Source organism: Thalassophryne amazonica, chromosome 21 (assembly GCF_902500255.1).
Source record: "Thalassophryne amazonica chromosome 21, fThaAma1.1, whole genome shotgun sequence".
Classification (NCBI taxonomy): domain Eukaryota; kingdom Metazoa; phylum Chordata; class Actinopteri; order Batrachoidiformes; family Batrachoididae; genus Thalassophryne; species Thalassophryne amazonica.
In genome coordinates, this window is record NC_047123.1 from 20,627,808 (window position 1) to 20,642,453 (window position 14,646).

The window sequence follows — 14,646 nt, forward strand, 5'->3', positions numbered from 1 at the left end:
AGGTAAACTGAGGCTCTCGTAAGACTGGTCACAGGAATGTTTAATTTTGCTTGTTAGATAAAACAAAATCAACATATCCGATAGTGGTAGGCAGTATAACTGTAGGCTAGGTAACTGTACCAGTTTGAACTTCAGGTTTTGCTGACAGTTTACAAATGTCACACCGGTTGCCAAAGTATATGGCCGGGTTCTTCCTCAGGGCTTCTTCTATGCTGTACTTTCTTTTACTGTTTGTGGTGCTGCCCCCACTGGTGAACAAAAGCCATATGTGCCACGCTGACATGAGGCAGCACCTATGTGCAGCAGCACAGTAGCAAAAACCTGAACAAAATTCATGACTTTTCTTGAAATATGTATCTGAAGGTACTCAGCAATGCCACTTTGGCTTATCTCCATTAAACAAAGAACTGAATCAGACTGCATCCTATAGTATCAAAAGAAATCCTTCTGTAATAAAAAGTACTGTTCCTGAATGCTATCGTAGTCCATGTATTGTAGTGGTTTAAGCAGATGTTGACGCCTCACCCTGCAGGTCGCTGATTGTTTCCATCCCGAGGCTGCGGTCTCTTTTCTCCGCCTCCAGCTCGGCCTGCAGACCCATCAGCTGTTTCTCCAGCTCCATCTTGCTGTTTTCTAACTGGCTGCATTTTTCCTGTATTTCCCTGAGGCTGACCTCCAGGCTATGGGCCTGTTTGTGTGCCTCGGCCTGACCCTTCTTAAGCCGGGCTCCTGCTTCCTGCTCGGCCTCCAGCAAAGCGTTGGCCTCCTCCAGCTACAGACAAGAAACAGATACGATGAATCTGTTAGCGATGAAGAGCAGCAGTCATCGTTGTTTAAACTCGGCTTAAATAAGCATGACTCTTTCTTATTCTGAATTGTGCACAAGCAAAGTGACAGCATTTACGTGTAGGAGAATACTGGAACCAACTCTGGATTAATTATTAAAATTATATTAAAACATAAAGAGAGCTATCTATGAAGAAATGTGAAGGTTCATGAATTGTTGTTCCAACATGTAGCCTTCAGTGAACTCCAACAATATTTATTCTTAAGTCAGTTTACAATCATACACTCCAAAAAGTATGTTTGCTGTTCTTGAACACAAGTAAAATGTCATTAAATACTGCAGGTGTCCTGATCATAAATCCATAAAACCAATGGCTGCCAACAGCATTGGTTCTCCAACTGTGGACTGCCACTGTGTCACGGAAGGCCAGCGGGTGTTTAGCTGCCACGTCTGAGGTACAATTTTTGCTTTTTTCTTTCATCAAATTATTATCTCTTTCATACCAACATTAAGACTCATATTTCTGTATGTGAAAGCACCATCACAGCTTAGGCCACCCTGTTAATGACATCACCCTTGACATGGATCAGGCCAATGTGTGTCCCGTTTTGAATTTTGCTGGCCATGGCTTAACCAGCAAGAGTCTTTGGAAGACATTACTGATTCATAGCACCTGCCCTACAGTCTCACTGAGACAGATGCCAATATTGGGGACGTTCCCCTTGAGATGCTCCAAGGACATGCAGGGCCAAGACTTTGCAGCATTTCATTGCAACCGATCACCTCAGCAGACTGTTTTATTGATGAGCTTTTCCTCTCGGTTTATAGTTCTGATCATCTGTCAAATCACCTGCTGACATCATCGGTAGCAAGGAAAACCTGCACCGTGTTGGCCCTTCATGCACATGTCTGGTCTAGAGATGTTCAGGTGACAGTTTAGGTTCTTCATACTTATTTGGATCAGGATAACTCTTCTTTTTAACTATCTTCTACAAGGTCTATTAGAAAAGTATCCGACCTTATTATTTTTTTCAAAAACCATATGGATTTGAATCACGTGTGACTGCGTCAGCCAAGCTTGAACCTTTGTGCGCATGCGTGAGTTTTTTCACGCCTGTCGGTTGCGTCATTCACCTGTGAGCAGGCTTTGAGTGAGGAGTGGTCCACCCCTCTCATCGTTTTTTTCATTGTTTAGGAATGGCTCAGAGACTGCCGCTTTGCTTGATCAAAATTTTTTCAGAAACTGTGAGGGACATCAAAGTGGACACCATTCGAGAAATTCAGATGGTTTTTGGTGAAAACTTTATGGGCTTCAAAGAGATTACGGAGTGTTACTGTCGCTTTAAGGACGGCCCAGAGCGACTGGTGGTGCGCCGCGCTCCGAAGCCGCCATTGACAGGCTGAGCAACCATTTCATTTCTAAACGGATGGCTGTATGGATCCGTGACCATCGTGTGCAATTTCTCTGGTTATCACAAGAGCTGGACATTAACCATTTTCCGGCAGATTTCACTTTTAACAAGAGATTTTGTCATGGAAAGCCGAGCGGAGGCTTCGCGCATCACGATGGATTCGCTACTGGAGCGACACAAAACCACCTCCGTTTTGGTCTCACAGGATGGCTTTGAGATGGCGTTCAGACAGCTGTCGGTGGTTTTTCCATCGAGTGATTATCCGAGAAATTGTGGATGTGCCTGGACATGCCAGAACATGTCCTGTGAGGCTTCATCACGGCATTGCTTTGCGCCATGCGGCACCGCCGTGACGCGCGAAGCCTCCACTTCTCTTTCCATGACAAAAACTCCTGTAACAGTGGAATGTGCCGTTCATTTCCAAACTGGACGCTGTGTTTTATCCGGGATGTCGTCTGACTAGCACAGGAATTGTGAAAAGACGTGGACATCAGCACTTTTTCGGCACATTGAGACAGACGTGCGGAGGAATTCCCACGGCGTTGCTTTGCGCATGACAAAGCCGTCCTGTGAGACCAAAATGGAGGTGGTTTTGTCTCGCTCCAGTAGCGAATCTATCGTGACGCGCGAAGCCTCCGCTCGGCTTTCCATGACAAAATCTCTTGTTAAAAGTGAAATCTGGCAGAAAATGGTTGATGTCCAGCTCTTGTGATAACCAGAGAAATTGCACACGATGGTCATGGATCCATACAGCCATCCGTTTAGAAATGAAATCGTTGCTCAGCCTGTCAATGGCGGCTTCGGAGCGCAGCGCACCACCAGTCGCTCTGGGCCGTCCTTAAAGCGACAGTAACACTCCGTAATCTCTTTGAAGCCCATAAAATTTTCACCAAAAACCATCTGAATTTCTCGAATGGTGTCCACTTTGATGTCCCTCACAGTTTCTGAAACATTTTGATCAAGCAAAGCGGCAGTCTCCGAGCCATTCCTAAACAATGAAAAAAAAACGATGAGAGGGGTGGACCACTGCTCACTCAAAGCCTGCTCACAGGTGAATGACGCAACCGACAGGCGTGAAAAAAACTCACTTTACTTTAATTTACTTCTGCTTATCCACAGCGGGGTCACGTTGGCAGTAGACCACGCAGCAGAGGTGGGACAAAGTCACTCTCACATTCACATTCACTCTCAAGTCATGAATGTGCAAGTCTCAAGTCAAGCCTCAAGTCATAATGACCACCAATTGTTTGCAAGTTCACTTGAGACTTGCAGTCTGATGACTTGAGAATGGCTTGACAGTGACTTCGCTCATCCTAAACGTCTCTATCCTTGGCCAGGTTCTTCAACTCTTCCTGGTGGATCTCGAAGTGTTCCCAAACCATCTGGGAAATATAATCCCACCAGTATGTCCTGGCTCTTCCCCGGAGCTTCCTCCCAGTTGGAACGTGCATGGAAGACCTGTCTGAACCACCTCAGCTGGCTCCTTTAGATGCAAAGAAGCAGTGGCTGTAGTCTGCTGCCACTTGTACCCACAGCCTGGTTCATTTCTTTCTTCATCACACTGGTCTGGTACTGCATCCACGGGACCTCATATACAGCCCCAATCTGTCTATCGATCTCTTTCTTGTGACCTCAGATGCAGCAACCAAAACTCTAATCTGACATGGCCCAACAAATGTTCACCACTGGTTCACTGGACGTATCAAACCCGTGTCCACACACACAAACAAACTGACACCGCAAAGTTGTTCATTCATCTGCTCTCGTGCTACGTCTCAGGCTTTTTAGAGATGCATTGGTTCACACTGGTGCAACCAGTCAACACAAGCAGACTCCTCTTGTTCTCAACTGGTTCAGATCTAGTTGGATCAGCTCCCTTCTATGTCCTGGTGTGGCTGAACGTAATTGCCTGCCATAGCCCTAAATAGCTGCATAATTGGATAATTGCTTGTGCTGCACATGTGGCTTACACCACGCCACAGCTGCACATCATCCAGAGACAGCATGATGCCACTGAAAAGTATTTAACCTTCCCTTTCAATCTGGATGTCGTATCATTTCCTAACCAACAAAAAAGTAAGTACAACTGAGCAACTACAAAGTTGACTTAAATGCTTCCAAACTCATACAGTTTAAAAATTCTGTTCTCCAACTGATCAACAGTGAAATATACACACAAACTGACAGTAAAACACAGAGTACAAGGAGCCACAAGAATACTGGTCTGACTGTCCTGGACACGCAAGTGTCTTCAACTGCCTCTTCACTGCAGATGCAGTGTTAGATTAACTGTGATAACTCTTTATTACTGCAAACACCTGTAAGGCTACCCATCTGAAAATATGTACGTATGCATCTTCCAAGACCTCACAAAGCACATACATTTGTTTTGATATCAGCTAGCATGCATGCTAATGCAACAAAAGTGTGAGATGATCACCAAAGTTTGCCAGCTTGACTTTAGAAAAGAAACTGATAATAAGATGAAGCGCAGTAATAGCCATGTTGCACTGTTCCCATTGTCAGCAAAGGTAGGGTAACCATATTTTGATTACCGAAAACCAGGACACTAGATGTCGCAGACCGAACAGTTCCCCCGCCTAAAAATCGGTCTGCCTGTCTTCACTACGAAATGCGTCATTTTGTCTCTTAACCCAAAGCAATCAAATGGAATAATGGGATTATTAATCATCAGATGACAAGGTAAAACCTCTTTAATCATTCTCAAGTCGGTTTTAAGCAGAAACAAGGTGATACTCGGTGACACTTTGAAATGACCGATGCGCAGTGCAAGCATCAGCTAGCAGCCCATGTAGCAGCGGTGCTCTGATCGCTTACTCCGGCTTTTATGATGAAATAATGCTGAATTTATGTGGAGATGATTGTTGTACAAAAGCTTCAGATATCTGTCGCTGAGATAGATGACTGGAGGGAAGTTTGAAGCAGAAATGAGGTGATAATCGGTGAACCGCAGCTAATGATGCATGCACAGTGAAGGCAGGGCGGACAGATTTTTAGGCGGGGGACCGTTCGGTCTGCGATAACGGCAATGAGCTACTTAAATGATACTCGGTTGGCAGCAGCTACTAATCGGCAAAACCAAAACGGTTGGCAGAACTGGAATGATAATACATTTGATGGAATGACTGACAGAACAGCCCCGCTACTTTCAAGATAAGCAATCTCAAGATAATGCCCCCCCCCCCCCCCAAATCATGTTCAAGGCGCAAACGTATCTCTTTTCTGTCCCAATTAGCACGAATTGCTGGAATAGCAGATTGCCAGATTGGAAAATTTACCCTCTAGGTGGCACCACACAACCTCCTGTTGTGCCTGTCACTGTTCTGTCAAGAGTTTGGGGCTTCTAATGTCAACCTATAGCTTTATATAGTGGCTAAATAAATTGATTATTTTAATGGTGAGACCTGATCATCTCATCAATACTTGTTTTGGGTGTAATATAAGTAAAAACAATCCATTCCACCAAATACATTCCGCCTATAGTTATAGTTACGGCGATTAGTAGCTCCTGCATGCCGGTCAATTTAATGGCCCAATGAAAAACAATGAAAACCAAGACATTGTCAACACTTTCTAAAAAACCCAGGATGGCCAGGACAAGTCGTGAAAATAGGACATGTCCTGGGAAAACAGGAGGTTTGGTCACCCTAGTAAAGGGGAGTCTGGTCAAAGAGAAAACTGAGGAGAAAGACAAAATAGCGAAATGGGCAATGATGAAATGAAGCCTTGTAAAAATTCATGACAACGCCTTATTTTACAGCTCATTAGCACCTACTGGTTAAATAATATATCACACACTATGATATTACAAGCTGGAGGCCATATAGCACAAACCAGAGGTGGGACAAAGTCACCATCAAGTCACTCTCAATCATCAATCAGCAAGTCCCAAGTCAAGTCTCAATCATAATGACCACCAGTTGTTTGCAAGCTCACTTGATACTTGACTTGGGACTTGCTGATTCATGACTTGAGAGTGACTTTGTCCCACCTCTTGCACAAAGTATGTGGACATGTAACATCCATCAAAATTATATTCTTCTGGAATGATCCCAGCAGATCTCCAGTGTTCACTCTCTCACACACAGGTGGTTGTCAAAGATAGTCTTGATGTTTGGTGTATATATATATATATATATCACATATTCATGTTAATAAAAAAAAGATCTTCCTCACTTGTCTCTGCAGCTGAATGTTTTCCTCATTGGAAATATGGGAGTTCTGATTTTTCCTCCTCAGATCTTCTAGCTGGTCCCTCAGGTTGTTCACTGTTGAGTACAAATAGATCAAATTTACAAAGACATGTCTGACTGCACTAATGAATTGCAAGATTTAGAATTTAAATAACTGCAAAAAGCCTTTCTCTGGGCTCACATTCATTCTCCAGGGCACGTTTTCTTTCGGACTCCAGCTCCACCTTCCGCAGGTTCTCGGTACTCTGATGCTGCAGCAGAGCGCGCTCTCTCTCCAGCTGCCTCAGCGAAGCCTCGACTCTCTGCCGGCTATTCATCTGGTCGTAAAGAAATTCACACATGCTATCACCAATAAATTAACGTCAGTCAAAATTAGGCAAAAAATGTTTACATTTTCAGTTTTGTCACCAGGTTTGACAAATCTGAGTGGTCATTTCCATAAAATTCCATTTCAGATTTCACTGTATTTGGCTGAAAAGAGTTCCTCCCCCCCCAGTGTACTTATTTCCAGGCAGCAAACCAAAATATAGTGATATTCATCACCAACATCCCCAGTATTAAATAATTCACAGAGACTGGATTAGATAAAGCAAATGTTTAAAACGGAACCCAGTCAATCAATCAGTTTGTCCTTACCTCCTTGTCCAGTTCTTTGACCAATTTATCTAAACGGTTGGTTGCATTTCTGCAGAAAAACAACAAAGTGATTGCAACATATTTATAAATAAAACTGCATTAAAAGGCCAATATTTGTTTTATAGTCATATTTAAAAATTTCAATATGAACAAACATTAAAAACCTTACAATACTAGAGATTTCGTGGTGACAGACATGGACATTCATAAACAGCTAAATCCCACATATGTTAGTGACCAAATCCAGAAGATTACAATGAGATTTTGCTGACTGGATAAAGGATAACTCCTCGATTCATAGAAAATTGACTCAAGCGAGGAGACGAGAAACACAAGAGAAATGTTGCTCAGAAACACACTGGTACAATAACATTAAAATGTAGCTGATAATGTTTGAAAATTAAAACCGAGCTTGCAAATTACACGCGTAATTGTCACATAAATATGAGCTCAATTATTCAAAAAAGTTCATCAAGATTTTAAATCGGCAAAACCACAACAGGTCCGTTTGGTAAACGGGTATGTTGGCAGTCAAGAAAACATGTTTCATGGCAAATTCACTGTGTTTCAAGTGTAACCAGTTAACAGGTAAATGTCATGATAATTTCAACAGACAATATTAAGGAATGAAGAGATTTTAGTGACACCCGTAATGAAAAACATGATTGTATTAAGACTACTTTTGTTTTCTACAGACTTGCAAAAACGCATCATCAAGCCATGTTAGACCAATAATAAGTACATGGCCGCTTTTAGACCTAAGAAGTAAAGTTCGTTTGGAAGTGCAAAGATTATGCTGAATGACCTCTGGGGGAATCACTTAAAGCACAGCGTGTATGATTTATCGCCATCTATTGGGGAGGTTGCAGAATGCATTATGCTGTCATTGGTCACAATTTTTTTTCCCTTCACGTTTTCGCTTCTTTGGCAACAGGGATTTATGCCACCTTGACTTGACTAGCAAACAGTAGGCACTATTTAAGGGAGCAACCGCTAATTCCTATTCTTTTTTTGTTCAGTCTCTTCAGGGGTAATGAACAGATGGTTCGGACAGCTGCATTCCATTTCTGCTACTAAACACACCTAAATCCTACACACTGTAGCTTTGGGTGACCTTTTGCCTCACTGTGCATGCTCTGCACCACGTGACTTTCGCTTATTGCAACAGTTCACCAACAGCTTCAAGTTATTGCCAGAATTATCTCTAAACAGGCTCACCCTACCTTTAAACGTTTGGATTCCTAGCAAACAGACATACTTGCACTTCTGCTCCAGCTCATCGTTGGCCTGCATCTCATGGTCAAGCTGCTCCTCAAGCTGGTGAACCTTCTTTTGCAGCTGCTTGGATAGAAGATGAAAACACCTTTACATAATGGGCCATTCCATCTATGTTACATTGCAAAGTTAATACAGTGGAATTACTGTGCATTATCAGTCTTCTGCTGTCATAATACTGTAAACATGTCTGATAGAGAAATATGACAATCAGGAGGAACTTCAGTCACCTCATGTCCCACAAAGACTTAGCGAGTTGTAATGAGTCTGTCTCCTTATGTCTCCAGACTTGTCTGAGTAACATATACAGTGCATCCAAAAAGTATTCACAGCACTTCACTTTTTCCACATTTTATGTTACAGCCTTATTCCAAAATGGATGAAATTCACTTTCCTCCCTGAAAATTCTACACACAATGCCCCATAATGACAAAGTGATTTTTTTCTGATTTTTGCAAATTTATTAAAAAACAAAAAAAAAAACAAAAAAAAACTAAGAACTCATCTATTTATCAAGTGTCTACTATGTATTGTTAATAAATTACAGCATATTGCTCACGAGAAAGGGGCTACTGCAGTACAGTGTAACAATTATCTTAATTAGAATCCCCCCCAACCCCAGTAACTACAACTTAAAGCCTGTAATACACAAAAACAGATACCTCTCTCTTGGAGAAATGCTCCTTTTCCTCACAGTTCTCTTTAGAGCTGTCAGACTTTTCCACAGAGTCTTCTTTAGTTCCCCTCAGCAGCCTAAGACAGAAACGAGGCAGAGAGTGGGCATGAGCGAATGTTTATCGCACAGTTTACTGGAAGTGATTTTCACCAGTGCAAGCCGTCACGACAAAACTGTGTGTCCATCCAAGCCACCAGTCAGAAAGCATTTATGGACCTAACTTTATAGTAAAGCCTGAAAGAAACATTATAGGGAAAGTAGCACGTTTCACCATCCTCATTTTACATCTGAATGGTTTTACCTTTGGAGAATACTAAGAGAGACTTCCAAACCACGTCTCATGCCAAATGCTAAAAATGTTGGTGGGAAAATGTTTCTGGGAATTGTTACATGACTCTGTTGTAGGACAAAAAGATCTGCAGCTGTTTTACAAGAGCAAATTAGTTAGACAAATGAAGATCATCATTTAACAAACTAGGTAATAGTACCAGTGGGTATGAACACAATCAGGGCTACGGCAATCTGACATTTGACTGCAATGGCCTCGATGTTCACCCAAATGACTGACATCTGGCTGATGGTGCTACGGCAAATCCGGAATCCACCTAAGTGTGCACCATATTAGGTCCAAACCAGGTTGAAGATTAAATTCCTTGACCTTTGCCAAAATTCATTAGGGAACATTTTGGAGTCAACCTTCATTGACATACCAGGTTAGGTAGAAATTAGCAAAATGATCTTGGAGAACCAGGCCAACAAACGGACGAGCAGACATGATGCTCGCCCTAATGATTGAGCTTTGATAGATTTGATCTGATCTGGGCAATTCCAGACCCTACCACCATATGTGTGCCACATTTGGTGGACATCGTAATGAAAAATCAAAATTTTGAACTATAAGCACAATAACCTTTACCTTTACCAAAACAACTCCTTGAAGGATAACAATGGGGCAACCTACATCCACATGCCATGTTTGGTGGAAATCACCCAGAGGACCTCAAATTATAGCATGAGTCATGACACAAAATTTTTAATAGGTCTTGTTTGTAAATCCTTTTACCCTGAATGGCAGCCTGAAGTATGGAACCAAAGCTGATGTGGTCAGAGATGAGTTTAACTATTGATGGGCTGTATTAAACAAAAAGCAAATTGGGAATATGGCTCATCAATACTCAAAAGTGTTGTACCAATACAATGATGTCTGGGATAATTAACTGTGTGGTAATTCAGTAATTTCATAAAAATGTCATCAACTGAGCCACAACGGACTGGGTGTGCTCTTGGTTTGAATTATGAAAATAAGTAAACTGACCACAAAAAAAATAATGGAGGGGAGATGAGACCCTGTGACTTGGCTCTCAAACTCATTCCAACTAGATAACGATCAACATGGATGGACAGTTGCGATGGAGCTTTCCAACACTGTGTAGCATACATCCACTACACCTTGTGGTAAAACCCTGTGGATTCACTTGAGCAAACTCTTTCTTGGTTGTTGTCTTTGACACATTTATCTCTCCTCATAGACTGAGTCCTAGTTCTGGTTTATTGTAGCGAAGAGGTAATTTTCCCCCACAGAAAGAATTCCTCCGTCAAACCGCACTTGACATCCTCGGCCGTGCGAGCCTCTACTGTGCTCAGCAGAGCATTCTTTCATTTTAAGAAACCAGAAAATGGTCAATTTGTCCACAACGAATGCTTCTAACAATCCTTTTGACTGGTTATTTTTGTCTGCTTACTTGTAAAAGGAACAATGCGGGAATAACTTTCTTCAAAATTGTGGCACATTTAAAGGCATAGCACAAAAACAAACAGTACTTACTAAACTGCTCATGTGATTTGAATGCAGCTAACATTCAAATCTGCTATGGGCTGTGGTAGACTGCTGAAACAAGAACTTCATCCCTGGGTGTTTCTGAAATATTAATGGGCCTGGCTGCAGGTAAAAATTACAAAGAATTCTTTTGTTAAAGTGATACTGATCAAAGCAGCACGACTCCAATCTTGTGATTTTTTAAAAATTCCTCTTACTGATCAAAATCCAGAGTTTCTGAACTAGACTTCCTTATAACCAATGTGGAGTCATCAGAACAAGGCAGCAGTGTGGAACTCAAACAGGCGTACAGTGTGTGACTGCTGTAAGGCTGTATTACGGTGATGGCTGTGAGGCTCTCATTCCCTACGCCTTGCATTTTAGGCAGAGTTTTGATCTTCAGCCCATTTCCCGAGTACAGAAATCCCTGCAAAGGCTGCAGGAGACCTACTTTAATTCAAGAGAGAGAGAAAAAAGCCCATTAAATCTGTTAAGATCAATGGTAAAAGTCTAATGCAAAACTCTGTCATGACCTTTAGGGAAAATAAATATTTCTTATAATCTTGTACAGCCTAAATCTTCTTGCTGACAGTTCCCATATTTGTTTGGGTTAACAAAACTGGACAGACCCCAGATCCAGTTTGACCTTTCTGCTTTATGACACAGAAAATTCTAAATGATCTTTAGACCCTTGCATGGATATTTCAGGGGGCTTGGGAATATGCCCAAACACTCTAAATGCATTTTCTGGACTTTGAAAATGCTTATGACGGGGTACCTTAAGGTGTTTTTTTATGGGAGCTGCTGCGAGACTATGGGGTACTGAGTTGCTGCAAAGCGCGATCAGAGGTGTGTCCGCGGATTCTCTGCATTTCATCAGACCCGTTGACGGTGGGTGTCGGAGTCCACCAGGGCTGCTTCTTGTCATCAAACCCCACTGATAAAATTCGAGAACAGCATTTCAAGCAGCAGTCAAGGACTGGAGGGTGTCCAGTTTTATGACCTCAGAACTGCATCTTTGCGTTTTACAGATGATGTGATTGTGTTGCTATTATGTTATTACCCATTTGTTATTGTTAATACGGCTAAAGCAGTTGGTCACCCCTCTGAGACTGGTCTGCTTGAGGTTTCTTCCTACAATCAAAAAACACCCAAGGGGGTTTTCCTTACCACTGCTACTTTAATTTGCTGTTAAAGCTGATGATATGGTGGATTAGTTGTTCTGAATGATTGACTGTGATTTGCTGACTGTTTGAGATACTGCCTGCCTGAGCTGCTTGACATCAACGGTGCTGTATGAAGAGAAGCCGTTTCACTCAACACTGGAGGCTGCTGGCATGGAGAGACTGTAGTGGTTGGTTGGTGATGGAACACTGGTTTTTAATGATCCACATGATTTAACATGTTTTACACCAGGTCTGTCCTCACACAAATCCAGATTTGCAAGGAGGTAGAACCTGATGTGCATGTTTTAGTTAAAACAGTTTAAATAAAAACAAACAAGCATCTTCTGGGCAATACCAGAGAGCGAAGTGTTGCACTAACGTCCCGTTTGTGGATCATCAGTTTTGTTCCCTTTTTTAAAACTTTAACATGGTACGAAATGGCACCAACATAAGTCAGAATACATCAACCAAATTAAATCGTATTCCCACACAGACACAGAGCGTTTAACATTGCTGTTGGAAAATTTTTTAAAAGAAATCACAAAAGACTTACTGGTCCTCTTTGAAGTAAGTGAAGCCAACAAACGGTAGCTGGTTGCCCACAAAGGCTCGAGGTGGAGGAAAAGTCTCAGCGGCTCCTTTATCGACTTCGATTTCATCAAAATTACTGGTGTCAATGTCACTGTTCAGCTCTGGCACGACCGGGGCGACAGCTGTGACACACACACACACACACACACACACACACACACACACACACACACACACACACACACACACACACACACACACACACACACACACACACACACAATGAAAGGCAGAGAGAGACAGAGGTGAAAAATCAGTAAAACGGCACAGTAAAAACGTTTAGCAGTGCTTCTCAGTACGCTGCACATTGACGTTGCCGCTGGCTGTAGTCGCGGTCAACTTTCTGCAGGTTGGCGTGAGGCTCCTTCTTCCGTACAGTACTCGCTTTGTGTCCTGCACACAGTGGCTTTCAAAAACTGAGCAGAACCATGCCAGGAGTGAGCGTACGTGTATCAAAGGGCCGATCTAATAAAACTAAAAATAAACCTCAATGACGGAAATAATGCAGCCATTAGCGATCAAGATCCTCAGACATGGGCGCAGGAACCCTGAACATATTTTCACACAGTTATACAAAATTTTACAGGAATTACTGGATTCCAGATGTAGAGTGTGTTGCTATTTATACTGGATATTATTATGTTGATGTGACATGTTTGACTACTGGGCGGCCATATTAAAGCACACCAACAGCAGAATAAACATCAGTGATTAGCATTAGCAAACGTTATCATACTAATGTTTATCAACCACTGTTGGTGTCAACTACAGCTAGCATTAAATATGGTTAGTGTCAACAATGGATTTCTTTAATGCAGTCCATCAGCACTTGAATGTATCATGTCAAAGACAGAGTGTGTAATAACAGCTGTGGTCTCCTAATACCAAACATTTTGGAATTTTTGCAAAGATTTGATTTCTGTCTGGTCCAGTCCAGGACTTCCAACAACACTCACTTTTTTCATTTAGGAAATTCAAATCTCTTATAAAGCGGCACTGAATTTTCCAAGATTCTAAGCCATGAAGATGTGCTTTTACTTTGAAATGTAATGCAAACTCAGTTGAGTTTGACAGTTGTTCTTAATTATTATTTATTGCTGCCCCTCAAAATTTAAAGCACATAAATAATGATTAAACAAGAGCAATCAGAGATTTCTGATGTGCGGCAATCCGGATCCAGATCACCTCCAAAATACAGTGGAGTCTTCAATGCCCTAATAGCTATCTGTGGTGCAAATTTGGTGAGAATCTGTGAAGTAGTTTTGAAGAAATCCATCAAAGTCTATATAAAGGGAAATCTTGATCAAGAATCTGGAGCCGGATCCAGATCACCTCCAAAATCTGCCATGGCCTAATCTGTATCTGTGGTGAAAATTTTGTCAAAATCCGTGCAGTAGTTTTAATGCAATCCTGCTTAAAAATGATCCTTCAAAGCCTATATAAAGTGAAACTTAATCCAGAATCTGGATCCGGATCACCTCCAAAATTTGAGTCTTCAATGCCCTAATATCTATCTGTGGTGCAAATTTGGTGAGAATCTGTGAAATAGTTTTGAAGAAATCCTTCAAAGCCTATGTAAAGGGAAATCCTGATCCAGAATCTGGATCTGGATCACCTCCAAAATTCAGTGGAGTCTTCCATGCCCTAATATCTATCTGTGGTGAAAATGTGGTGAGAATCCGTGAAGTAGTTTTGACATAATCCTTCACAGCGTATATAAAGTGAAATCTTGATCCAAAATCTGGATTCGGATCCAGATCACCTCCAAAAGTTAATGGAGTCTTCCATGCCCTAATATCTATCTGTGGGGAAAATTTGGTGAGAATCCATGAAGCAGTTTTGACATAATCCTTCAAAGCCTATATAAAGTGAATCTTGATCCAGACTCTGGATCGAGATCCAGATCACCTCCAAAATGTAATGGGGTCTTCCATGCCTTAACATCTATCTGTGGTGCAAATGTGGTGAGAATCTGTGAAGTAGTTTTGAATAAATCCTTCAAAGCCTATTTAAAGGGAAATTTTGATCCAGAATCTGGATCCGGATCCAGATCACCTCCAAAATTTAATGGTT

The 14,646-nt window shown here is 41.8% G+C and overlaps 1 protein-coding gene across 6 annotated transcripts in view; it reads right to left on the bottom strand.

Annotated features, from left to right (window-relative positions):
- The window catches only part of LOC117503171 (rho-associated protein kinase 2-like), a 69,606-nt gene that overhangs the window by 20,732 nt on the left and 34,228 nt on the right, over positions 1–14,646 (bottom strand). For 4 of the 6 annotated variants that reach the window (XR_004558505.1, XM_034162357.1, XM_034162355.1 and 1 more), the window contains exons 9-15: positions 12,536–12,695; positions 8,987–9,077; positions 8,308–8,390; positions 7,050–7,098; positions 6,595–6,730; positions 6,397–6,488; positions 526–772 (exon numbers count right to left, since the gene is read on the bottom strand). Coding sequence is in view for 5 of the 6 variants with exons in the window: in XM_034162357.1 (XP_034018248.1) it covers positions 526–772; positions 6,397–6,488; positions 6,595–6,730; positions 7,050–7,098; positions 8,308–8,390; positions 8,987–9,077; positions 12,536–12,695 (858 nt within the window). In the remaining variant the exon portion in view is untranslated. The remainder of the gene's footprint in view (positions 1–525; positions 773–6,396; positions 6,489–6,594; positions 6,731–7,049; positions 7,099–8,307; positions 8,391–8,986; positions 9,078–12,535; positions 12,696–14,646) is intronic. The other 2 variants (XM_034162356.1, XM_034162359.1) reach the window with 1 other exon arrangement.